Here is a 27,705-nt window from a genome sequence, read left to right on the forward strand (position 1 = left end):
CCCTGAAATTCTATAATTACACAGGGTTATTGGACACTTCATCAAATCCCAAAGATTAAACCCACATAAATTATAGAGACTTGGAAGGTCAAGAGGTCAGCAACCCATCTGCAGACTCCAAATTAAGGCTGAGGAACTGAGAATTCCAGATGAGAATATATTCTTTCCAGCTTGCTTTTGGAGGAAATAGAATGAAAATAGATAAAATCACCTTCTGGGTACCATGGAGAAATATGGAGAGATATCTCCCACACACTACAATTCTTCTTCCTCAACTTCAAAGGTCCTAAAAGACCCACATCTAAGTAGATGGAGTGAGACAGATTTGAAACAAGCTCATTAGGATGTCTTCCTCTGAATTAACACAGCTTTCTTCAAAGTAGTCCTTTTGAGAGTAGAGAAAACCCTTCCAATGGGACAGTAATTCCTCCCTCTACTTGTAAAAGTCCTCTTGGGGAAGCAAACCAGCCTCATGATTTTGCCTTCATACCTTGGCTCTCATCACAGGTGACAACTCCCAATTTGATCACCTATTGTATTTTCTATACTTGGCCCTAAGTGACTTTCAGCCATTTCCAAAAGTCATATTCTTCCTTTAAAAGATGGAGGTTTCCGTCAATGATGATGTTCAAGAGAACACATCTCACACTCCAAAGAGAATTCCCTCCAATGTTTTGAGCAGTGGAATTATCAGCGAGTGATATAACACCTCCTGTAGGGAGTCTCTTTTGAAGAGGCTCTCACACTTGTTGAGCGCCCTGAGGTACTTATTTTGAAAGACCATCTCTGCTGCACCTCATCACATTTTCCCTTCTCTTTCTCATCCCTGGAGAGCTCCAAACTTTTCCTAGCCCTCCTCCCCCATTCCTGTTATATCTTGGCCTTTCCCCAGCCCAACTTTCTTCCCTGCCTGCAATTAGGCAAATACCCAAGTTGCTGAATCTTCAAAATCTGCCTTCGATCAAAAGATAGGTGGGGATGGGGACACTAATGGATCCTGGAATACGGTCTCAGCAGTTCCTATTTCCAAAAGTCCCTTCTCTGGTTCTTAGGGTAAGATGTCTGTCCTAGCTAAACATTTCAAAGGGTCCCAGGGACTCATTCCCATTGGGCATAGTACCAGAACCTTTCCTGCATTGGGTGGGGGTAGGAGGTGGAGATCTGCCCTCCCAAGACCCCCATGTTGCCAAATTTTGTCAACCACCCACATTTCAAACACTAGATAGACACTACAGACAACCTCCTATTACCTTCCTTTATCTTAATATAGAACTTTAAAGTTTACAAGATACTATTTCATTTATTCTTGGAATCTTCTCCATTGTTTTACAGATGAGGAAACCCAGCCTCAGAGAAATAAAGTGAAACACCCAAGTTGATAATGTCACCAAGATAAAAGTCAAAGTTACATCTCTTGATTTCCCTCATCTCATGCTTTTCTTGATACAACAGAAATTGCTCACTCCTAGAGTAACTCCTCGTTCAGATAATTATCTCCCTTAAGACAGCCAAAAGAGACTCTCAGAGACTCTAACATAACACTAACCCATCACTAAATGCAGTCTGCCCATATCCAAGCACACACATTCAAAGACCCAGTTCTAAGGCTCTACCTACTGCTCCAAGGTGTCTCTCTCTCATAAATCCCCTCCCCAGTGGCTGCCAAGGAGGTGTGTCTTTGGATAGAAGAGCAGAATCTATCTCTGACCCCTCCAAGAAGAGGTCCTGGAAAGGGTCAGAGGGTTCTAGGGGTCCCATCCCCACCTTTCCCCTACCTGCCAAGAGCTGCATCCAGGCGCAGATCTTGTAGACCGTGGCCGTGTTGCAGAAGAAGAAAAGCGCAAAGCAGGTGATACAGCCGAGGATCAGCACCATGGAGAGCAGCACGAAGAAGGCGGCTGCCTTGAAGGCGCCGGACGGGATGGTGCTGAAGTCGGTGAACGAGCCGCGGCAGGTAAGCTCGCGGCCCGCCAGCCCGCTGCCCACACAGTAGTGGAAGAGGCCGAAGTAGCCAGGCTTGGGGGTGCTCACGCTGTCGCCCACCCAGTAGGGCTGGATGAAGACCACCACGTTGATGATGGCGAAGCAGATGGTGAAGATGGCCCATAGCACGCCGATGGCCCGCGAGTTCCGCATGTAGTGCTCATGGTAGAGCTTGGAGGCCTCCTGCGAGGGCAGCATGGTGCCCGGGGGCGGGGCCGGCGGCGGCGACGGCGGCTGGCGGGGACCGCCGGCCCGGGACCGACCGCCGGGCTGCCGGGCTGACGGGCGGGCGGGAGCTGGGGACGCACGCGAGAAGCTGCCCTGAGCCAAAGAACTCTCGAGGGCGGAGCCTGGGGCGGAGCTGGGGGGAATCAGGGGGTAGTATGGAAGAGCTAGGAGAGGGTCCTGAGTGTTGGGGCGGTGTCTAGAGGGGGCAAAGATCTCCGATTGGACCTAGGAAGAGGCCATGTGAAAGTTGGGGGGTTGGGATGGGGGGGATGGGATGTGGATATGGGAGATGGAAGTGGGGGCTGACTAGAAAGTGGTCATGGGGGTGTTGGGAAGGGGGTTTGGGGACCAGAATTGAGGGAGTAGGAGGGGACCATGGAGAGATAGAATGGAAGCTGAGGACCGGTATTGGGGTATATTAACAGAGGCGCTGTAAATAGGGAGCTTGGAAGGGAATTTGGGGACAGGTATTAGGGGTAAAAGGTTTGGTATTGGGTGTCTAGAAAAGCGCTGTGGAGAGGGGGGTTGGTGCTTCTATGAGGGGATAAGAAGGGGATACACAGGGGCCTGGGAAGGTAATAATGGGGGCTGGGACAGGGAGGGTGAAGTGCAGGAATCAGGATGAGGCTAGTGGGGAGTCGGGCGCTGGGACTGCAGAGTCTGAACACGGGGCAGGGGTTTTGGGGGGGTCCCCTAGAAGACAGGACTGGATGTAGGCTGGGGGGGAGCCTAGGATTGGCGGGCCAGGGCTAAGGAGAGAGGTTTTCCAGGCCAAGGGGACGAGGGACCAGGGCCGGCAGACAGCTCGGGCCTCGAGGGGCGGGCAGTGGGCAGGGGCTATCCCTGGGGCGCTGGGGAGCTACCGGGCCAGGGTAGGGCCGGAGGTGGGGGTGGGGGGCGGCTGCCCGGCTCCCAGGCCGGACGCGCGCGGAGGCTGCGGCCGCAGGAACGGGGTGCAGGGAGACCAACCTGGGCCCGGTCCAGAGCAGTGGGTCCGGGACTGGCACGGCCTAGGCGCCCCGGCTCGGCGCTCCCAGCAGCGGCTGCCTCGGCCCAGGAGGCGGCCTCCGCGCGGCCTCCATCTTGCTCGGGTTCTCCCCGGAGCGCGTTCCCGCGCCGAGGCGCGCGCTCTCGTGCACCGGCGCGGCTTGGCGGAGGCGCGCTCCCGCCGCCAGCGTGCGGGGCGGGGCGGAACGGGGGAGGGGCTCTCCAGGTACTGGCAGTCAGTGTGAGGGGTGGGCACGGACCTAGGGGTCCCCCAGCTTGAGCAATAATCCCTTTATACAGTAGGTTCTCTGACTTGGGGGACCCCCTTCTTCCAACCGGAGCTGCGTGGCTGTGGATCCCTGCAGAGCGCGTGGGAATGGGGGAGGGGCGAACGGAGTATTATTTGATAAGGTTTGAACTGCTCTCTTGCTCCCAGTACACCTTCCCTACAACCTAACACAGTGCCTCAGGTTGCGCCATTACATTTCCAGCCCTTTGGGCCTTAGAGGCATTGAAGGTTCCCAGAGTCTCCTTGGAAACTGCCAACATCCCTGGAAGAGGGAACCCCCTAAAGTGTTAGCATCCCACGCCCGCGATAGGGATTCGTTGGCCACCAGCGGAAGGAGTTGGGCCTGGAGAACAAGATCCAGGGTGAGTATGGGGGACAAGAGGGAAGGAGGCTGGGAACATGTCGGTTTCCCTCCCTACACTCTTCCGAGTACCTGCCATGAAGTGAGCACATCAATAAGATGTGTTAAAGAGCGAAGCGTCCTATTCCAAGCTCATGGTCAGGCCCAAGAACACCCTAGGGGCATTCCAAGGAAGCCAGTGAGGGTCATTTCTTTCCCTGAAGGGGAATAATTTTTGGCTTAAGATCTGCCAAGAAGGTATGGGTTGGCACCCAGACAAACCCTGACTACTTATTTTCTACCCCTGTGACCTTGCACTTGGGCTCTCTGAACCTGTTTCCCCACATCTAAAGTGGGCAGACTAAGCCCCACTTCCCAAGCATGTAAGGGAAAGGGGTGGGGTTGAAAAGAATCTCTGTCAGTGGGTTCCAAACACAACACCCTACACAGGGGCCAGTCTGATGAAATTTGCATCTATCTTCAGAAAAAAGTAATCATGTAACGTTGCCAACTGTCTTTTCCAGGAGAGACACTGTTGTTGTTCTTCTTCTTTCTTTTTTTCCTGAGATTATGTACTTCCTGCTTTCTTGGTGTAAAAATTCCTTTTTAAAGAAATGTTGATGATAGTTAATTTGTTCTTAAGTTTGTTTCATGATAGTTTTTTCTTAATGTCCTCATTTTGGCAAAATAAAAAATGGGTAGTGTTATTTTTCATCCCAAATTTTATTGTTTTTAGAAAAAAAAGTTTATTAAGAAGGCTTTGAAATAAAAAAAAAACAAAACTCTTAAGGGTCACCTAGGTTAAGCATCCAATTCTTGATTTTGGCTTGGGTCATGATCTAGCCTGCATAGGGCTCCATGCTGATAGCGGGGAGCCTGCTTGGAATTCTCTCTTCCTTTTTCTCTGCCCACCACCCCCCACACGTGCGTGCTCTCTCTCTCTTTCTCAAAATAAGTAAATAAACTCTAAGTAAATAAATAAAACACGATACAATTTTCTAAACCTTTCAGTCAGTTCAGCAAATATGTAATCAGCAATTTAGCTGTGTAAGATTAAAGATCTGTTACTTTATTTAAAATAAAATATATTTCAGTTCTTTAAATTTATTCCATAAAGTACATATTTCCCTATAAATTATCTTTCTCAATGTGGCCTCTTCTCTCCCTCTAGTTGTGTGGAGTTTATCCTCTCAGTTCTCAGGTTGATTTCTTGGTTATTCAGAATGATTTGATAGTTATCTGGCTGTGTTGGAAGAATGAGTTGAGCCTAGGGTCCTCCTACCAGGCTGCCATCTCTCTATCCCAAATTTTAAAACAAAATGATGAGGCCCATGAAATGGGCTCCACAATTTGGGCAACTCAGACTCATATGAAGTCATGTCATCTGAGCACAGGGTGCTCGGTAAATTTGGTTTCCCCTCCATTGGTTCCTTGTAGAGGGCATCCTGACTGTTTCCTGAGAATCCTAAGATCCTAGAATCAAGGGGTTGTATAGAGAGTCTAATTCTACACCTTCTCCCACTGGGCAGACAGAGAACAGAAGCCAAAGAGGGGAATGACTTGAACAAAGAGGTGGGTTGATCCTGCCAACTGACTGATCAGCCTGAATCATTTATTCACCCATGCAGTAAATAAGTGAATGTCTTCTGTAATGTGCTGCACAGCACTGTGCTAGCCTTGGGATGAGATGGTAGGTAAAACAGATGTGATCCTTGCCCTCCTGGACCTCACAACTTCATGGGGAGATAGAAAGTGTTGGGAGGAGGAGAACATCATCCTCAAAGTCTCTTTTTGTGGGTGCTCCTGGTTTGGTTACTCTTCTGAACATAAGTTACTAGAGCCAGAAGCTCCATCTTTCCTCCTTACTCTTGAATTATTGCCTTTTTTTTCCCTCCTTTACTGCTGAGCCAAACTAGTCAGTTCTGAGTAAAAACCAAAAAAGTCCACTCACCACTCTTTTTTTAATGTCTGGTTTTTATTTAATTTATTTTTTTATTTTACATCCAAGTTAGCATATAGTGCAACAATGATTTCAGGACTAGATTCCTTAATGCCACTCACCCATTTAGCCCATCCCCCCTCCCACAACCCCTCCAGTAACCCTCAGTTTGTTCTCCATATTTAAGTCTCTTATGTTTTTGTCCCCCCCGCCCCATTTTTATTTTATTTTTGCTTCCCTTCCCTTATGTTCTTCTGTTTTGTATTTTAAAGTCCTCATATGAGTGAAGTCATAGGATATTTGTCTTTCTCTGACTGATTTCGCTTAGCATAATACCCTCTAGTTCCATCCACATAGTTGGAAATGGCAAGATTTCATTCTTTTTGATTGCCGAGGAATACTCCATTATATATATATATACCACATCTTCTTTATCCATTCATCCATGGATGGACATTTGGGCTCTTTCCATACATTGTCTATTGTCAATAGTGCTGCTATAAACATGGGGGTGAATGTGCCCCTTTGAATCAGCACACCTGTATCCCTTGGATAAATGCCTAGTCGTGCAATTGCTGGGTCATAGGGTAGTTCTATTTTTAATTTTTTGAGGAACCTCCATACTGTTTCCCAGAGTGGCTGCACCAGTTTGCATTCCCACCAGCGCAAAAGAGATCCTCTCTCTCTGCATCCTTGCCAACATCTGTTGTTGCCTGAGTTGTTAATGTTAGCCATTCTGACAGGTGTGAAGTGGTATCTCATTGTGGTTTTAATTTGTATGTCTCTGATGATGAGTGATGTCAAGTATTTTTCCATGTGTCTGTTACCCATCTGGATGTCTTCTTTGGAGAAGTGTCTATTCATGTCTTTTGACCATTTCTTTACTGGATTATTTGTTTTTTGGGTGTTGAGTTTGATAAGTTCTTTATAGGTTTTGGATACTAACCCTTTATCTGATATGTCTTTGCAAATATCTTCTCCCATTCCATCGGTTGCCTTTTAGTTTTGCTGATTGTTTCCTTTGCTGTGCAGAAGTTTTTATTTTGATGAGGTCCCAATAGTTCATTTTTGCTTTTAATTCCCTTGCCTCCGGAGACGTGTTGAATGAGAAGTTGCTGCGGCCGAGGTCAAAGAGGTTTTGCCTGCTTTCTCCTCAAGGATTTTGATGGCTTCCTGTCTTACATTGAGGTCTTTCATCCATTTTGAGTTTATTTTTGTGTATGGTGTAAGAAAGTGGTCCAGGTTCATTTTTCTGCATGTCGTTCGTTGTCCAGGTTTCCCAGCACCACTTGCTGAAGAGACTGTCTATTCCATTGGATATTCTTTCCTACTTTGTCAAAGATTAGTTGGCTATACGTTTGTGGGTCCATTTCTGGGTTCTCTATTCTGTTTCATTGATCTGAATGTCTGTTCTTGTGCCAGTACCATACTATCTTGATGATTACAGCTTTGTAATACAGCTTGAAGCACGGGATTGTGATTCCTCCAGGTTTGGTTTTCTTTTTCAGGATTGCTTTGGCTCTTCAGGGTATTTTCTGGTTCCATACAAGTTTTAGGATTGTTTGTTCTAGCTCTGTGAAGAATGCTGGTGTTATTTTGATAAGGATTGCATTGAATATGTAGATTGATTTGGGTAGTATTGACATTTTAACAATATTTGTTCTTCCTATCCAGGAGCATGGAATCTTTTTCCATTTTTTTGTGTCTTCTTCAATTTCTTTCATAAGTTTTCTGTAGTTTTCAGTGTATAGATTTTTAACCTCTTTGGTTAGATTTATTCCTAGGTATTTTATGATTTTTGGTGCAATTGTAAATGGGATTGATTCCTTGATTTCTCTTTCTGTTGCTTCATTGTTGGTGTATAGGAATGCAACCAATTTCTGTGCATTGATTTTATATTCTGCAACTTTGCTGAATTCATGGATCAGTTCTAGCAGTTTTTTGGTGGAATCTTTTGGGTTTTCCATATAGAGTATCATGTCATCTGTGAAGAGTAAAAGTTTAACCTCCTCCTGGCCTATTGGATGCCTTTTATTTCTTTGTGTTGTCTGATGGCTGAGGCTAAGACTTCCAATACTGTGTTGAATAACAGTGGTGAGAGTGGACATCCCTGTCTTGTCCCTAACCTTAAGGGGAAAGCTCTCAGTTTTTCCCCATTGAGGATGATATTAGCATTGGGTCTTTCATATATGGCTTTTATGATCTTGAGGTATGATCCTTCTATCCCTACTTTCTTATGAGTTTTTATCAAGAAAGGATGCTGTATTTTGTCAAATGCTTTCTCTGCATCTATTGAGAGGATCGTGTGGTTCTTGTCCTTTATTTGATTGATGTGAAGAATCATATTGACTGTTTTGTGGATATTGAACCAGCCCTGCATCCCAGGTATAAATCCCACTTGGTCATGGTGAATAACTTTTAAAATGTATTGTTGGATCCAGTTGGCTAATATCTTTTTAAGGATTTTTGCATCCATGTTCATCAGGGAAATTGGACTATAGTTCTCCTTTTTAGTGGGATCTTTGGTTTTAGAATCAAGGTAATTCTGGCTTCACAGAAAGAGTTTGGAAGTTTTGCTTCCATTTCTATTTTTTGGAACAGCTTCAAGAGAATAGGTGTTAACTCTTCCTTAAATGTTTGATAGAATTCCCCTGGAAAGCCATCTGGCCTTAGACTCTTGTTTTTTGGGAGATTTTTGATTACTAATTCGATTTCTTTACTGGTTATGGGTGTGTTCAAATTTTCTATTTCTTCCTGTTGCAGTTTTGGTAGTGTATATGTTTCTAGGAATTTTGCCATTTCTTCCAGATTGCCCTTTTTATTGCCATATAGTTGTTCATAATATTCTCTTATAATTATTTTATTTCTGCTATGTTCGTTGTGATCTCTCCTCTTCTTGATTTTATTTATTTGGGTCTTTTCCTTTTTCTTTTTCATCAAACTGGCTAGTGGTTAATCAATTTTGTTAATTCTTTCAATGAGCCAGCTTCTGGTTTCATTGATCTGTTCTACTGTTTTTTTGTTTTGTTTTGTTTGTTTTTGTTTTCAATAGCATTGATTTATTAGAGCATTGATAAAGCTCTAATCTTTATTATTTCCTGTCTTCTGCTGTTTTGGGGTTTTCTTTGCTTTTCTTTTTCCAGCTCTTTAGGATGTAAGGTTAGGTTGTGTATCTAAAACCTTTCTTCCTCCGTTAGGAAGGCCTGGATTGCTATATACTTCCGTCTTATGACTGCCTTTGCTGTGTCGCAGAGGTTTGGGGCTGTGGTGTTATCATTTTCCTTGCCTTCTATGTATTTTTTAATTTCCTCTTTAACTTCTTGATTAGCCCATTCATTCGTTAGTAGGATGTTCTTTAGTCTCCAAGTATTTGCTATCTTTCCAAATTTTTTCTTGTGGTTGATTTCGAGTTTCATAGCGTTGTGGTCTGAAAATCTGCATGGTATGATCTCAATCTTTTTGTACTTGTTGGGGGCTGATTTGTATCCCAGTATGTGATCTATTCTGGAGAAAGTTCCATGTGCACTGGAGAAGAATGTATATTCCGCTGCTTTAGGATGAAATGTTCTGAATATATCTGTTAAGTCCATCTGGTCCAGTGTGACAGTCAAAGCCATTGTTTCCTTCTTGATTTTCTGTTTAGATGATCTGTTCATTGTTGTACATGGGGTGTTGAAGTCCCCTACTATTATGATATTATTATCAATGAGTTTCTTTATGTTTGTGATTAATTGATTTATATATTTTGGTGCCTCCACATTTGGAGCATAAATGTTTATAATTGTTAGGTCTTGGGGGATAGACTCCTTAATTATGATATAATGCCCTTTTTCATCTCTTGTTACAGTCTTTATTTTAAAATCTAGATTTTCTGATATAAGTATGGCTACTCTGGCTTTCTTTTGTCGACCATTAGCAAGATAGATGTTTCTCCATCCCCTTACTTTCAATTTGAAGGTGTCTTTAGGTCTCAAGTGGGTCTCTTGTGAATAGCATATAGATGGATCTTGTTTTCTTATCCATTCTGTTACCCTATGTCTTTTGATTGAAGCATTTAGTCCATTGATGTGTAGAGTGAGTACTGAAAGATATAAGTTTATTGCCATTATGTTTCTTGTAGAGTTGGAGTTTCAGGTCCTTTCTAGTCTTTGTTGTTTTTGGTCTTTTTTTTTTTTTTTTTTCTTTTCTCCCCTCAGAGAGTCCCCCTTAAAATTTCTTGCAGGGCTGGTTTGGTGGGAAACTTTTAATCTCTTCTTCTATTTTGAATGACAGCGTTGCTGGATAAAGAATTTCTGGCTGCATATTTTTCCAATTCAGCACATTGAATATATCCTGCCACTCCTCTCTGGTCTGCCAAGTTTCTGTGGATAGGTCTGCTGCAAACCTGATCTTTCTTCCCTTGTAGGTTAAGGACTTTTTTCCCTTGCTGCTTTCATGATTCTTTCCTTGCCTGAGTATTTCATGAATTTGACTATGATGTGTCTTGTTGACATGTGGGAGTCCTCTGTGCTGCCTGGGTTTTGATTTGTGTGTCTTTCCCCAGCTTAGGAAAGTTTTCGGCTATGATTTGCTCACATAACCCTTCTACCCCTTTTTCTCTGTCTTCATCTCTGGGACCCCTGTGATTCTGATGTTGTTCCTTTTTAAGGAGTCACTAATTTCTCTAATTCTTAAATCGTGCTCTTTGCCTTAGTCTCCCTCTTTTTTTCTGCTTCATTATTCTCCATGAGTTTGTCCTCTGTATCACTGATTCGCCGTTCTGCCTCATCCATCCTTACCGCTGTGGCATCTACTCGAGATTGCTCTCAGTTATAACATTTTTTATTTCCTCCTGACTAGCTTTTAACGCCACAGAAAGGTATTCTAATCTGTTTTCAACCCTAGCTAGTATTCTTATTATCATGATTCTAAATTCTGGTTTGGACATTTTGCTTGTATCTGTGTTGATTAAGTCCCTGGCTGTTGTTTCTTCCTGCTATTTCTTTTGGGGTCAATTCCTTTGTTTTGTTATTTTGAAGGAAGAAAAGAAATTGATAAGGTAAAAAAATTAAAATTAAAAAATTAAAACAACACACACACAAAAATCAAATAAATGATGCTAGATTCTAGGTGTGTTTGTGTCTGGTTATTGAAAGGAGCTTGATAGATTAGAGAAAAAAAATTGAAAATTTGAGAAAATGAACACAATGAAATAGAATAAAATGAAATGATGAAAGTAAAATAGAATTTGAAAAATTTACCAAAAAAGTAAAAAATATAGTAGAAAAAATAAAGAAAATATTTTAATAACAATGGAAAATAAGAGTAAGTTTTTTCTCTTTATTCAAGAAAAAGAAAAGAAAAAAAAAGAAAATTGAATAGATGGACCAGTGAACAGTTTAAAATACAATTGAAATTACATCGGTTTCCCCTAGAAGTTGAACTATGAAGCACTTTATACTCCATAAACTAAGCAGGTGGAGAGATTTGTGGTGTTGCTGAAGAGCGAGGTTGGCCCAGTTGGCGGGGCTTAGTGTAACAGCTCCATTCTCCACTAGATGGCGCTGCTAAGTTACTGGGGTGGATTGTTGTGGCGCTTGTAGGTGTGTATGGGCATGCGTGGGAGGGGTGAAAATGGCGTCATCCAGCTACCCAGTCTCTAGTATCTGAACTCTGTTCTCTCCCCAACCAACAATCGTGCATCCATCCTTTGTCTCTCGCTTTTGTCCACTCCCCGCCTTTACACTGTCTGTGATTAAGCTGTCAGGTTGCCAGACGGCACCTCCCTCCTGAGTTTTATCTCACATGCGGCTGTTTCCTGACCCCTCACTTCTGAAGGACTGCAGCTTTGACCCACTCAGATCCTCTGGGGGAGGGTTTCACTGAGCAATGGCCGGGTGCTGGCCACTCCCAGGAATGTTCTCAGGACCATGCTGCTGTAGAATGCCCAGAGACTGCGGCTGGGTGCCAGGCCCCCCCAGAAAAAGTTCATGCGATCATGTAGCAGCAGCGTTTCAGGGATTATGGAAAATCACAAATACACATCTGGCTCCAGGCTTCACCCTTAATGACCTTGTTCCAGCACCAGCAAATGTGGTTGTTCACTGGGGTCTGCTGGGACCAGGTGGCCACACAGCCTCTACCAGATTTCCTCCCAACAGAGGAACTGCTTCTCCACATGTGGCCCGAAAACTTCCTCTACCCCACTCTGCTGCTGGGGATTCGCCCTTCCCACCAGAGCACCACCAGGTATTGAGCTGTGGAGTTTGATACTCTGTGCTCCCCCTGTTTATAGAGTCTTAATGGAATTTAAACCCTCCCCTTTCTCCCTTTTTAGTTCAGTCCCTGAGGCTGCTTCCACTTTTCCACTTTCTCTCCAGCTGTTTTTGGGGGAGGGGTGCTTTTCCTGAACTCTCCCCCCCCCCATCTCTGTCCTCTCTCCACAAACAAAAACAGCTCCCTGCCCTCTGCGGCTTCTTTCTCCCCCAGTTCACCTCTCTGCGCCATATACTTGCTGACTTCTGTGGTTCAGGTTGTGCAGATTGTTGTGTTAACCCTCAAATCAGTTTTCTAGGTTCAGGATGGTTTAGTGTTGATCTGACAATATTTCATGGACACGAGACACAAAAAAAAACTTCCATGCTGTTCTGCCATCTTGTCCCCTCCACTTACACTCTCTTTCTTACATTTTTTTAATGTTTATTTGTTTTTGAGAAAGAGTGAGAGAGACAGAGTGTGAGGGGGAGAGGGGCAGAGAGAGAGGGAGACACGGAATCCGAAGCAGGCTCCAGGCTCCAAGCTGTCAGCACAGAGACCAATGTGGGGCCTGAACTCAGAAGTGTGAGATCATGACCCAAGCCTAAGTCAGACACTCAACCGATTGAGCTACCCAGACACCCCTGGTATTTTTTCTTTAAGGAAATTCCTTTCTCCCTCACTCACTCCCTATGTTTGGTGAGATTCACCCACCACCACCACCATTATATTCTTCTCCAGACAGGGGCAAATGGTTAGTCCTGGACAATGAGAATACTACATTGTTCTAAACACAATGATTGGTTCAAGCATGGGCACATAAGCCAATTCAAATAGTTGAGATTGATATCCAGGTCATATGTTGCAGTTTGCAAGAAAGAGGTGTTGTCTAGGATTTCTGTTGAGTTTGTTGAGCTGAGGGAATGGTAAGCTTCAGCTACTGGGGGCCATCTTTGACACCCTAAGCAGGGAAATTGTCTAAAAATAAGGTGAGTACACAGGAACATAAGAAATGGAGAGAGACTGTTCTGATGATGTAGTTTGACCACCTGGATCCATCCATGCCCTAAGACCTACTTCTGGAGTGTTCTGTGAGCCAATACATTCAGGTTTTGCTTAAGGCAGTTTGAATCCAGGTTTTTTCATTTCCAACCCAAATAGTCCCAAATAACTACATCTCCCAAAAGAGAGCAATGTTGGGATAATGGATTGTTTATATTGTAGAAGAATAGGTGTGCTACTTCTGTCATAATGGAACGAAAACACCAGAATTTGAGGCCCATATCTGCCACTGGACAGTGATGCAACTCCTCGGAGCCTTATTTTCTTCCTTTGCAAAATGGAGAAAAACATCCTTCCTACCTGCAGATGCTGTGAGAATCAGAAGAGGTAATGGATGGAAAGGAGTTTGTAAACTGAAAATGGCTTTATAAATGTAAGTGATTGTCATTAAATTTTAATAAGTGGCTTACCCAAGGATTAGAAATAGCAGCAGTATTGGAAAAGCACTTGCCAAGCTGTGAGTAGGTGGCACAGAATGTATCCTTGTTTTTAAAACTAACCTTAGAGCAGTGACAGCAAGAAAGTTGGAGAATTCTATACAGAAAGAACTTCTCTTTGACCTTAGGGAGGGGCCAGAGCAGAATGGAACAGTTGTGGGAATGAGATGGGGACTAGAGACCACAAGGCAAGGATGATGCTGCACTGAACACCTAGGTGAGAAGAGAAGCCCCCAAGGCACTTCCAGCCAATATCATAGTGAAGAAAGATCTGTAACTTGCTGGATACCCTTATGCCTAAATTAAGTGTCCGATTACGTCAAACATTTGATAAGCTCTTACAACATTCTAAGTCCCCTGATCTTTGTTTTACGTGTATTATCTCATTCAATCTTCACAGTAGCCCTTTGAGATAGTGTTATGAGCTGAATTGTATCCCCCACCCCCACCCCCAATTCATATGTTGAAGTCCTAACCTCCAGTAGCTCAGAATGTGACTGTATTTGGAGACAGAGACTTTAAAGAGGTGATTAAGGAGGCACTTGGGTGGCTCAGTCGGTTAAGTGTCTGCCCCTTGATTTTGGCTTAGGTCATGATCTCAAGGTTCATGAAATCCAGCCCCACGTCAGACTCTGTACTGACAGCACAGAGCTTGCTTGGGATTCTCTGTCTCCCTTTCTCTCTGCCCCTCACCCACTTGTGCTCTCCTCTTCTCTCCCTCTCTCTCCTGCTCTCTGAAAAATAAATAAATAAACATTTTTTTAAAAAAAGAGGTGATTAAGGCAAAATGAGGTCATATGGTGTGCCCTAATCCATCATCACTGGTGTCCTTATAAGAGGAAATTAGGACACAGACAACACAGAGACCACAGGATGACCATGGAAGACACAGCAAGAAAGCAGCCATATACACCAGAAGAGGGGCTTCAGAAGAACCCAAACTTTCTGACATCTTGATCTTGGACTTCTGGCTTCCAGAATTGTGAGAAAATTACCTTCTTTTGTATTTTGTACCTTCTTCTGTAGTATTTTGTTATGGCAGCTCTAGCAAACTCATACCAGTAGGTACTCTTATATCCTTATTTTATAGAGGAGGACACTGAGGATGAATAACTTGCCCAAAGTCACATATCTAGCAAGGGGAAGAACTGTGATTTACCCTCAGGAAGCCTGATCCAGAGCCCATATTCTTGATTACTGTGCCTTATGGATCATTCTAAAGAGTAGATGCAATTCTTCTGAACTACCTTTGTTTTCTTTTTAAATCCATATTATTTGGTTATGAATATATGCACTCACATCACCATCTGGAGTCAAGTCTCATTTCTGCAAATTACCAACTGATGTCAAGCCTCAGCATCCTCATCTGTAAAGTGAGGATGATGATAGTAGTATCTCCTGAGAGTTTTTAGGAAAGTTGAATGAGATATTGTGCACATAAAGTGCTAATCGCTTGGAAAACATTCAAAAGCTATTTGCTATTATTATCAGATAGCTTGAAAGTAGGAGTTCCAAGATTCAAACACGGAACTAGCTTGGTCAAAGCCAGTGCATATAACCATTACATAGAACTGTCCAAGGTTCCTGAGTCCTTGCTGAAAGACACCAGGGCTATGGAGTTAGACAATGGATAGTTGTATTCTAACCCTGATACACAGAGTTGTGTGGGTTTGAGTAAGTTATTTAAATTCTCTGAACCCCATCTTCCTATTCTGTAAAATTGAACAACTTAAGCTCATATGGTTTAAATGAGGTAAAATATGTAAGTTGTTGGTCACGCAATAGATGCTCAGCAAACATTAGTAGAGAGGATTTCATCTTTTGTAGGAGGTTAGGTTCTAAATGTATACCACCCCATCCTATAGTTCTTAGGTACTAAAATTTCAGACAACTGAGATAGACTGAAGAAAACAAACAAAAAGTCTATTTTCAGATGCAGAGACATTCTGCCTTTAGAATATTATTAATCCTTTAAAAATCAGTAGTATGTGGAAAATTGTAAAGAATTAATATTTACCTATAGAATTTACTCTTTACTTATCTAAAGTCTCCAGCCAGTCATACTGTCTTTCCTAGTCAGCTCAGGCTAATATTACAGAATATCATAGACTGTGCAGCTTAAACATCAAACATTTCTTTGTCACAGTTCTGGAGGATGGAGATCAGTGTACTAGCATGGTTGGGTTCTGGTGAGGACTCTTCCTCACTTACAGATAGCCACCTTCTTTCTGTTTCCACATATGGCAGAGAGAGCTCTAGTCTCTTCCTTTTAGAAGGACACTAATCCTATCACAAGGGCTCAACTCTCAAAGTCCCTACCTCCTAATATCACATTGGGGGGTAGGGTTTCAACATATGAATTTGGGTGGGAAAACAAACATGCAGTCCATAATACTGCCCCACCTACTGACTTTAATGATTTGGCCTCAGGATGAGCAACTCACCCTATCCTAATCAAAGGCATTCCTTGGGGAAATAGGGGTGGGGATGAGGCAGAGAAACAGAGAAAACAAGAGAGATGTTCAGTTCTCCATTTCTTGGATCATAAGCTGTAAAGATGCTACTTTTAGGTTGTAGATGGTCACATTCACCATCCCATTGGAGAGCCTAGAAAGTAAGGCCAACATGTGTGCAGAAGATGGGTTGAAAGATGGATAGATTCTTTTTTTTTTTTAAGATTTTACTTTTAAGCAATCTCCATACCCAAGGTGGCCCTTGAACTCTCAACCCCAAGATTTAGAATCACATGCTTCACTGAATTGAGCCTGCCAGGTGCCCCTGAAAAATGGAGAGATTCTTAATACTGTTTGAGACCTTATGTTTGAAATATGTTTACATCATTCTTTCACATCCCCCCTTTTTTGTTTACAATAGTTTCAATTGGCTATCTCCCTAATGTTCCTATAAGAATCCCAATAAAAACCATCTTTCTCTTTCTCCCTCAATCTCACACATTATCTCTTTTTGACATGAAGCTTGTCATTCATTCCTTCAACCATTCAACCAATAAATATCAGTGGCATCTCATATTTATAGGTCCTATGCCAGGCAATGGGGACACAAAGATTAAGACCCTATCCCTTCCCTTTAGAAGCTCACTGTCTAGAGGAGGAACAAGGGAACAGATGCAGTGTAATTAGTATGACAGAGGGTCACTGAGATTTTGAAAACTATGTGAAGGGTTTCCTGGACTATGATCTTGAGTGAGTCACCTAAACTTTCTGAATGTCAGTTGCTTCATCTATAAAGAGGCCATCATAAAAAATATTATTTCACAGATGATTAAATAAAATAATGTGTTTTATACTGGAAGCAAACTGAAAATGTTAAGAATTGTTCATATAATCACAAAATGCCTAAATAACCGTACCATACCTTTCCTTGTAAGCATCTGTATTATTCAGAACTCTTGGGTTGCAAATGACAAAGATGCAACAAAAAGCTGACATAAGCAGCAATAGAAACCAGCTGCTCACATGATAGGGTTGGGAATCAGTCTCTTCCCTGCTTTCCTTTCCTTTTCTTTTTTAAAAAAATTTATGTCTTGAGTAAACATTTTATTTTATTTTTTAAATTTTTTTAGTGTTTATTTATTTTTGAGCGAGAGAGAGACAGACAGAGTGCAAGCAGGGGAGGAGCAGAGAGGGAGACACAGGCTCGGAAGCAGGCTCCAGGCTCCGAGCTGTCAGCACAGAGCCCGATGCGGGGCTCAAACCCACAGACCGCGAGATCATGACCCGGGCTGAAGTCGGACACTTAACCGACTGAGCCACCCAGGTGCCCCTCTCCCCTACTTTTCTATCCATGGTTGGCTCCATGCCCCAGCAAAATCTTCCCAAGTTATAGCAAGATGGCGTTGCTGGCTTTGTGGTAAAAAAATATATATATGGTCTGTGTGATACTCCCATTTTGAAATTTGTGGAAAATCCCTTTGAGGCTTAGTACATGGTCAATTTTCATAAATGTTCTCTGTGTTCTTGCAAAGAATGTGCATTCTTTATTAATGGAAAGCTCTTTGTGTGTTTATTAGCTCAAGCCTGTTAATTGTGTTGCTCACATTTTATAGATCATTGCTATTTTTTTTTCTGAAAAGTGTATTTAAATCTCCCATTATGATTGACTGTGAAAGGACCTGAGAGAACTTTATGGAGTGATGGTAACATTCTATATCTTGCTGGGAATTTAGGTTACAAGGTGTATGCATCTGTCAAAACTCAGCAAACATACACTCAAGATTTGTGTATTTCATTGCATGCAAAATTTGTTTCAAAAGAAAAACTTGCAACTAGGTAGTCAACTTCAGATAATAAGGTCTTTAAGGGAAAGGAAACTGACTGCAACTTACTTTGGAATGCATAAAAAATAAGATGGGTTAATAAATGGATAGAAAGAGAGATGGACAGTTGTGTGTAAAAGCAAATTTAGAGTAAAATGGTAGAATTTAGGTAGTAAGTATAGGCATGCCTTGTTTTATTGTACTTTGCTTTATTGTGCCTTGCAGCTACTGTGTTTTTTACAAACTGCAAATGTGTGGCAACCCTGCTTTGAGCAACTCTATTGGCACCAATAGTATTTGCTTACTTCATGTCTCTGTGTCACGTTTTGGTAATTCTCACAATATTTCAAACTTCTTCATTACCATTATATTTGTTATGGTGATCTGTGATATTCAGTGTTACTATTGTAATTGTTTTGGGGCTCCGTGAACCAAGAACATATAAGATAATGAAATTAATCAGTAGATGTTGTATGTGTTTTAATTGCTTCACCAACTGGCCATTCCCCTTCGCTCTTCCTGTACGTGGGCTTCCATGTTCCCAGAGACACACAATATTGAAATTAGGCCAATTAATAATCCTACAGTGGCCTGTAAGTGTTGAGTGAAAGAAAGAGTCACACACCTCTCACTTTAAATCAAAAGCTACAAAGGATTCATCTTAGTGAGGAAAGCATGTCAAAAGCCAAGGCAAGCCAAAAGCGAGGCCTTTTGTGCCAGTTAGGCAAGTTGAGGATGCACAGGAAAAATTCTTGAAGGAAATTAGAAGTACTACTCCAGTGAACACATGAATGATAAGAAAGGGAAACAGCCTTCTTGCTGATGTGAAGAAAGCTTTTAGTGGTCTGGAGAGAAGATCAAACGGGCCACAACATTCCTTAAACCAAGGCTTAATCTAGAACAAGACCCCAACTATCTTCAATTCTTTGAAGGCTGCGAGAAGTGAAGAAGCTGCAGAAGAAAAGTGTGATGGTACCAGAGGTTGGTTCATGACGTTTAAGGAAAGAAGGCTTCTCCATGGTGTAGAAGTGCAAGGTGATATAGCAAGTGCTAGTGTAGAAGCTGCAGTAAGTTATCTAGAAGATCTAGCTAAGATCATTAATGAAGGTGGCTTCAATAAACAACAAATTTTCAATGTAGACGAAACAGGCTTATATTGGAAGAAGATGCCATCTAGGACTTGCATAGCTAGAGAAAAGTCAAAGCCCAGCTTCAAAGCTTCAAAAGGACAGGTGACTCTCCTGTGAGGGGATAATGTAAATGGTGACTTGAAGTTGAAACCAGTGCTCATTTACCATTATGAAAATCCTAGGTCTTTTAAGAATTATGCTAAATCTACTCTGCCTGTGTTCTATAAATGGAATAACGGAACATGGATGACAACATACCTGTTTATAACATGGTCTACCGAATATTTGAAGCTCACTGATAAGATCTACTGCTCAGAAAAGAAAGATTTCAAAATATTACCACTCATTGACAATTCACTTTGGACACCCAAGAGTTCTGATGATAATATACAATGAGAGTAATGTTTTTATGCCTTTGAACACAACATCTATTCTGCATTCCATGGATCAAAGGGTAATTAAATTTTTCAAGTGATATTACTTAAGAAATACATTTCACAAGGCTCCAGCTGCCATACATAGTGATTCCTCTGATGGATCTGGGCAAAGTAAACTGAAAACCTTCTGGAAACCATTCTAGATGCCATTAAGAACATTTATGATTCACGGGGAAAGGTCAAAACATCAACATTAACAGGAGTTTAGAATAATTTGATTCCAGCCCTCACGGATGACTTTAAGGGTTCAAGACTTCAGGGAAAGAAGTCACTGCAGATGTGGTGGAAACAGAAAGAGAACTAGAATTAGAAGTGGAGCCTGAAGATGAGACTGAATTGCAGCAATTTCATGATAGAACCTAAACAGATGAGCAGTTGCTTCTTATGGATGAGCAAAGAAAGTGGTTTCTTGTGTTGGAATCTAGCCCTATTGAAGTTGCTGTGAAGATTATTGAAATAACAACAAATAATTCAGAATATTACATAAACTTAGTTGATAAAGCAGCAGGAGCGTTTGAGAGTACTGATTCCTATTTTGTTAGAAGTTCCACTGTGAGTAAAATGCTATAAAACAGCATCACAAGCTACAGAGAAATCATTTGTGAAAGGAAGTGTCAATAGATGTGGTGAACTTCATGGTCTTATTTTAAGAAATTGCCATAGCCATCTCAGACTTCAACAAACACCCTGATCAGTCAGTAGCCATCAACAGGAAGGCAAGACTCGCTACCAGCAAAAAGATTACAACCTGCTGAAAGCTCAATGATGGTTAGAATTTTCCAGCAACAAAGAAATTTTTAATTGAAGCATGTACATTGATTTTAGAACTAATGCTACTTCACACTTAACAATCTACAGTAGAGTGTAAACATAATTTTTATATGTACTGGGAAACCCAAATTATTCGACTGTCTTGTAATATTTGTTTTACTGCAGTGGTCTAGAACTGAACCTGCAATATCTCCAAGGTATGCCTATATTTGAGTATACACTCTACGAGTCTTTCAACTTGCAGTACATCTGAAATTTTTCATTAAAAAATGTTGGAGAGGGGTGCCTGGGTGGCTCAGTTGGTTAAGCATCCAACTCTTGATTTCAGCTCAGGTTATGATCTCACGGTCGTGAGATTGAGCTCCACATAGGGGTGGATCCTATTTGAGATTCTGTCTCTCCCTCTGCCCCTCCATCACTTGTGCTTCTCTCTCTCTCTCTCTAAAATAAAAATAAAAATAAATAAATAAATATATTTTTTAAATGTTTTAGAAAAGTTTTAGAAAACTTTCTAAAATGTTTTAGAAAAGTTTCTAAATAGTTTTTAGAAAAAACTTTTCTATTATGAGTGCTGATTTGCTAATTTCTCCTTGTGATTCTATTGATTTTTGCTATACATATATTGAGATTAAGTTATTAGATCAATACTAGCATTCCTTTTGCTATTATTTCCCTAGTGTATAGTCTTTTACCTTTAGTCTTTCTGTTTCATTATGTTTTTAGAGTGTCCTTTGTAAAAATCAAAATCATAGACGATATCCATTACGACGGGTGCCTGGTGGCTCAGTTGGCTAAGCATCTGACTTGGTTTCAGCTCAGGTCATGATGTTATAGTTTCATGAGTTTGAGCCCTGCATCAGGCTCTCCACTAGCAGAGTTAAAATTAAAAACAAACAAACAAAAACACAAGAACTCATTCCTTTGTAAGACTAATACTCCATTTATGTATATACCTACTGAGCCACCCAGGCGCCCCTGATTTCTCCAATTCTTAAATCATGGTCTTTGCATTAGTCTCCCTCTTTTTTTCTGCTTCATTATTCTCCATGAGTTTGTCCTCTGTATCACTGATTCGCCGCTCTGTCTCATCCATCCTTACCGCTGTGGCATCTACTCGAGATTGCGGCTCAGTTATAGCATTTTTTATTTCATCCTGACTAGCTTTTATCTCCACAGAAAGGTATTCTAATCTGTTTTCAACCCTAGCTATTATTCTTATTGTTATGATTCTAAATTCTGGTTTGGACATTTTGCTTGTATCTGTGTTGATTAAGTCCCTGGCTGTTGTTTCTTCCTGCTATTTCTTTTGGGGTCAATTCCTTTGTTTTGTTATTTTGAAGGAAGAAAAGAAACCAATAAGGTAAAAAAAATTAAAATTAAAAAATTAAAAACAACACAAAAAAATCAAGTAAAAGGATGCTACATGCTAGGTGTGCTCTGGCCTTGTTGTTGAAAGGAGCTTGATAGATTAGGGATAAAAGGGAAAGATAAGAAAAGAAAAAAAAGGAAAATGTTTGAAAATTTGAAAACATTAATACAATGAAAAAGAATAAAATGAAATGATGGAAGTAAAAAAATAGAATTTGAAAAAGTTACAAAAAAGTAAAAAATATAGTAGAAAATTTTAAAGAAAAATAATTTTAATAGAAATGGAAAATAAAAATAATTTTTTTGCTTTCTGTGTTCAAGAATAAGAAAAGAAAAAAATTGGGCGCCTGGGTGGCGCAGTCGGTTAAGCGTCCGACTTCAGCCAGGTCACGATCTCGCGGTCCGTGAGTTCGAGCCCTGCGTCAGGCTCTGGGCTGATGGCTCGGAGCCTGGAGCCTGTTTCTGATTCTGTGTCTCCCTCTCTCTCTGCCCCTCCCCCGTTCATGCTCTGTCTCTCTCTGTCCCAAAAATAAATAAAAAAAAAAAACGTTGAGAAAAAAAAAAATTAAAAAAAAAAAAAAAAGAAAAGAAAAAAATTGAATAAATGGACCAGCAAACAGATTGAAGTACAATGGAAATTACATCAGTTTACCCTAGAAGTTGAACTATGAAGCACTTTATAGTCCGTAAAGCAGGCAGAGAGATTTGTGGTGTTCCTGAAAAGCGAGGTTGGCCCAGTTGGGTGGGGCTTAGTGTAACAGCTCCATTCTCCACTAGATTGCACTACTTAGCTTACTGGCGTGGATTGTTGTGGCCCTTGTAATTGTGTATGTGTATACATGGGAGGGGTGAAAATGGCATCACCCAGCTACCCAGTTTCTAGTATCAGAACTCTGTGCTCTCCCTGACCTGCAATTGCGCACACGTCTTTGCCTCCGGATTCCGTTTTCTAGGTGTGCAGGATGGTTTACTGTTGATCTGGTTGTATTTCAAGGATGAGAGATGCCAAAAAAAACGTGCATGCTGTTCCGCCATCTTGGCCCCTCCCTGTTCACTTATCTTTAGAGAAATGTCTTCACATTTTTTTCTCACTTTTTTTTTGGGGTTGTTTGTTGTTGAGTTGTAAGAGTTTATATTTTCAGAATATTAACCCCTTATCAGATATATGATTTGCAAATATTTTCTCCCATTCCCTTTACTCTCTTGACAGTGTCTTTTGATACACAAATATTTCAAATTTTGATGAAGTCCAATTTATCAATTTTTTCTTTTGTTGCCTGTGCTTTTGGTGTCATATCCAAGAAACCATTGCCAAATCTACTGTCATAAGAATTTTCCCTGTGCTTTCTTCTAATAGTTGTATAGTTTTAGCTCTTACATTTATGTCATTGATCCATTTGAGTTAATTTTTTGTTTATAGTATGAGGTAACGATCCAATTTCATTGTTTTGCACATGACTATCCACTTATCCCAGTACAATTTATTGAAATGACTATCCTCTTCCCATTGAATGGTTTTGGCTTCCTTGTTGAAAATCAATTGGCCATATGTGTGAGGGTTTATTACTGGGCTTTCTATTCTATCGGTCTTTATGTCTGTCCTTATGCCAGCAATACATGGAAGCAATGGTTTTAATCATATTAAATCTTAACATGATGGGGATGTCTGGGTGGCTCAGTTAGTTAAGCATCTGACTCTTGATCTCAGCTCAGGTATTAATCTCAGGGTCTTGAGTTCAAACCCCACCTTGGGCTCTATGCTGGGCATGAAGCCTACTTTAAAAAAAATTAGAGATTTTATTTTTAAGTTATCACTATACCCAACACAGGGCTTGAACTCACAACCCTGAGATCAAGAGTAGCATTCTCTTCTGACTGAGCCAGCCAAATGCCCCCAAACATCTTATTCTAACATAGATTGCTGATGTAAGGCAAGAGATGCCTGTATTTTCTTTCTACACTCTATTGGTCATTGCTACATTTTAAAATATGCACACATGACATCATATCTAAAGTAAATCAAGATCTCTTTAATCTTCTAGGCATAAATGTATATTATATATTTTAACTTAGAATCATATTCTTGCATCTTCGTTGTTATCACTGTCCATGCATTTTTATTTAGTATTATTTTTATTAAAAATTTTTTAATGTTTATTTATTTTGAGAGAGAGACAAGTGCAAGCCAGGGAGGGGCAGAGAGAGAGGGAGACACAGGATCCAAAGCAGGCTCTGAGTTGTCAGCACAGACCCCGACGTGAGGCTTGAACTCATGAACCATAAGATTATGACCTGAGCTAAAGTCCGATACTCAACTGACTGAGCCACCCAGGCACCCCTATTATTTTTATTAAAATTTTTGAGAAGGAGGTGGGGGGGAGGGACAGAGGGAGAGGGAGAGAGAATCATAAGCAGGCTCTATGCCCAGTGCAGGGTGGGGAGTAGCTGACTGAGGGGCTCGATCCCATGACTGTGAAATCATGACTTGAGCTGAAATCTAGAGTCAGATGCTTAACCAACTGAGCCACTCAGGTAGGTGCCTCACTGTCTGTGTATTTTTAGTTCCATCATCTAGCTAAAGCCCCCCAAAGTGTTATTTTTAAAATATTTACTGAGGTATAATTTATATACAACAAAATTCACTCTTTTCAGTTTTAACAAACACATACAGGTTTGCAACCTCTGCCATGATTAAAATACAGAACAGTTCTAGTGTGCCTGGGTGGCCCAGTTGACGGAGCATCTGCCTCTTCACCTCAGTTCAGGTCATGATCTCATGATTCATGAGATCAAGCCCAGGGTCAGACTCTGTGCTAACAGCACAGAGCCTGTTTGGGATTCTCTCTCTCTCCCCATCTCTCTGCCCCTCCCCCACTCTATTTCTATCAAAATAAATAACTTAAAAAAAACACAGAATGGTTCCATCATCACCCAAAATCTCCTCCTATTCCTTTGATATTGGCTCCTCACCACACACTAAATCTTGGGCAGTCAGTTGTTTGTTTTCTATCCCCATTGGTTTTGCCTTTTCATCAATGTCACATAAACAGAATCATACCCTTTTGCATATGACTTCTTTAACATGGCATAATGCAGTTTGCCATTCAAACATGCTGTTGGGTGTATCAGTAATTGGTTCCTTTTAATTGTTGAGTTGTGATCCACTGCAGAGATGAACCATAATTTATTTATTTACCCAGTTGAGGACCATCTGGATTGTTTCCACATTTTGACAATTATAAATAAGGCTATTATAAACATAGGTGTACAGATTTTTCTATGAATGTAAGTTGTCATTTCTCTAGGGTGAAATACCTAGAAGTGATATTGCGGAGTCATATAGTAACTATATATTCAACTTTATAAGAAACTGCCAATTTTCCAGAGTGTACCATATTGCATTCACACTGGTAAGGTATAAGTGACCCAGTTGCTCCATATCTTCACTAGGACTTGGTATTTTTTGCTTAATTTGAGCCATTTGAGTGGGTATCTCATTATGGTTTTAATTTACATTTCCCTAATAACTATGATGTTGAACATCTTTTCATGTACTTATTTTCTTCATGGGTAAAGTGTTCAAATTTTTTCCTATTTTCTATTGAGCTATTGGCTATCTCATTATAAAACTTTGAGAGTTCCTTGTATATTATGGATACAAGTCCTTTATTAGATATGTGTTTTGAAAATATTTCCTTCTAATTTGTGGCTCATCCTTTATTCTTTTAACAATATCTTTTGAAGAGCAAAGGTTCTTTTTTTATATGTTTTTTAACTTTAAATTTTATTTTATTTCATTTTATTTTTTGAGAGAGAGAGCAGGGACCAGGGGCAAAGGGGGAGAGATAGAGAGAGACAGAGAAAATGAATCTCAATCAGGCTCCATGTTCAGCACAAAGTCCAATGTGAGGCTCAATCCCACGACCCTTGGATCATGACCTGAGCCAAAATCAAGAGATGGACACTTAACTGACTGAGCCACCCAGGTGCCCCAAATGGTCTTAATTCTGAAGAAGGCTAATTTATCTTTTTTTTTTAATTTCATGGATTATATTTTTATATAATATGTAGGAAATTTTTTCCTGATCTAGGTAACAAAAATATTCCTCTTTGTTTCCTCCCAGAATTTTTACAGTCTTAGCATTTAATGTAAGTCTATAATCCCATTTGAGTTAATTTTTGTTTATGATGAGAGGTTAGGATTGAGGTTCATCTTTTGCATATGGATATTCAATTGTCCTGGCAGTATTTGTTGAAAAGACCATCTTTTCTCCTCTGAATAATCTTTGCACTTTTGTCAGAAATAAATTGAACCACATTGAGATACCTCCTCATGCTCACTAGGGTGACTAAAATTAAAAAGACAGATAATAACAAGTGTTGGTAAGAATGTGGAGAAATTAGCTCATGGATTGGAAGAACAAATATTGTTAAAATGTCAGTACTTCCCAAGGAATCTACATATTCAATGCAATCCTTATCAAAATAACACCAGCATTCTTCACAAACAATCCTAAAATTTGTATGGAACCAGAAAATACCCTGAAGAGCCAAAGCAATCCTGAAAAAGAAAACCAAACCTGGAGGAATCACAATCCCGTGCTTCAAGCTGTATTACCATGCTGTAATCATCAAGACAGTATGGTACTGGCACAAGAACAGACATTCAGATCAATGAAACAGAATAGAGAACCCAGAAATGGATCCACAAACGTATAGCCAACTAGTCTTTGACAAAGCAGGAAAGAATATCCAATGGAAAAAAGACAGTCTCTTTAACAAATGGTGCTGGGAGAACTGGACAGCAAGATGCAGAAGATTGAAACTAGACCACTTTCTCACACCATTCACAAAAATAAACTCAAAATGGATAAAGGACCTGAATGTGAGACAGGAAACCATCAAAACCCTAGAGGAGAAAGCAGGAAAAGACCTCTCTGACCTCAGCCACAGCAATTTCTTACTTGACACATCCCCAAAGGCAAGGGAATTAAAAGCAAAAATGAACTACTGGGACCTTATGAAGATAAAAAGCTTCTGCACAGCAAAGGAAACACCAACAAAACTAAAAGGCAACCAACGGAATGGGAAAAGATATTTGCAAATGACATATCCAGACAAAGGGCTAGTATCCAAAATCTATAAAGAGCTCACCAAACTCCACACCCGAAAAACAAATAACCCAGTGAAGAAATGGGCAGAAAACATGAATAGACACTTCTCTAAAGAAGACATCCGGATGGCCAACAGGCACATGAAAAGATGCTCAACGTCGCTCCTCATCAGGGAAATACAAATCAAAACCACACTCAGATATCACCTCACGCCAGTCAGAGTGGCCAAAATGAACAAACCAGGAGATTATAGATGCTGGCGAGGATATGGAGAAATGGGAACCTTCTTGCACTGTTGGTGGGAATGCAAATTGGTGCAGCCACTCTGGAAAGCAGTGTGGAGGTTCCTCAAAAAATTAAAAATAGACCTACCCTATGACCCAGCAATAGCACTGCTAGGAATTTACCCAAGGGATACAGGAGTACTGATGCATAGGGGCACTTGTACCCCAATGTTTATAGCAGCACTCTCAACAATAGCCAAATTATGGAAAGAGCCTAAATGTCCATCAACTGATGAATGGATAAAGAAATTGTGGTTTATATACACAATGGAGTACTACGTGGCAATGAGAAAGAATGAAATATGGCCCTTTGTAGCAACATGGATGGAACTGGAGAGTGTTATGCTAAGTGAAATAAACCATACAGAGAAAGACAGATACCATATGGTTTCACCCTTATGTGGATCCTGAGAAACTTAACAGAAACCCATGGGGGAGGGGAAGGAAGAAAAAAAAAAAAGAGGTTAGAGTGGAAGAGAGCCAAAGCATAAGAGACTCTTAAAAACTGAGAACAAACTGAGGGTTGATGGTGGGTGGGAGGGAAGGGAGGGTGGGTGATGGGTATTGAGGAGGGCACCTTTTGGGATGAGCACTGGGTGCTGTATGGAAACCAATTTGAAAATAAACTTCATATATTGAAAAAAATAAATAAAATGGCTTGTATTGAATCCATAAATCTATTTAGGAAGAATTGACATCTTAATGATATTGAGTCCTCTAATCAGGAAACAAGGCATATCTTACCATTTGCCTCAGTTTTCTTTGGTTTCTTTCATCAGTGGTTTTGTAGTGTTTAGCATACAAATTTTATACTGCTTTTGTTATA

At 40.9% G+C, this 27,705-nt stretch overlaps 1 protein-coding gene and 1 long non-coding RNA gene across 2 annotated transcripts in view; one reads left to right on the forward strand and one right to left on the reverse strand.

The window, feature by feature from the left end:
• LHFPL4 (LHFPL tetraspan subfamily member 4) overlaps positions 1-3,343 on the reverse strand; it is a 32,864-nt gene extending 29,521 nt beyond the window's left edge. The window contains exons 1-2 of the mRNA XM_019428262.2: positions 3,181-3,343; positions 1,776-2,279 (exon numbers count right to left, since the gene is read on the reverse strand). Of these exons, the coding sequence (XP_019283807.1) occupies positions 1,776-2,181 (406 nt within the window). The 5' untranslated portion in view covers positions 2,182-2,279; positions 3,181-3,343. The remainder of the gene's footprint in view (positions 1-1,775; positions 2,280-3,180) is intronic.
• A 113-nt stretch (positions 3,344-3,456) lies between these two features.
• The window catches only part of LOC109254397 (uncharacterized), a 37,087-nt gene continuing 12,838 nt past the window's right edge, over positions 3,457-27,705 (forward strand). Inside the window, exon 1 of the long non-coding RNA XR_002074779.2 lies at positions 3,457-3,849. This is a non-coding gene — a long non-coding RNA (uncharacterized LOC109254397). The remainder of the gene's footprint in view (positions 3,850-27,705) is intronic.

The sequence above is a fragment of the Panthera pardus genome, unplaced genomic scaffold (genome assembly GCF_024362965.1).
Source record: "Panthera pardus isolate Hobbes unplaced genomic scaffold, ASM2436296v1 HiC_scaffold_8, whole genome shotgun sequence".
Lineage (NCBI taxonomy): Eukaryota > Metazoa > Chordata > Mammalia > Carnivora > Felidae > Panthera > Panthera pardus.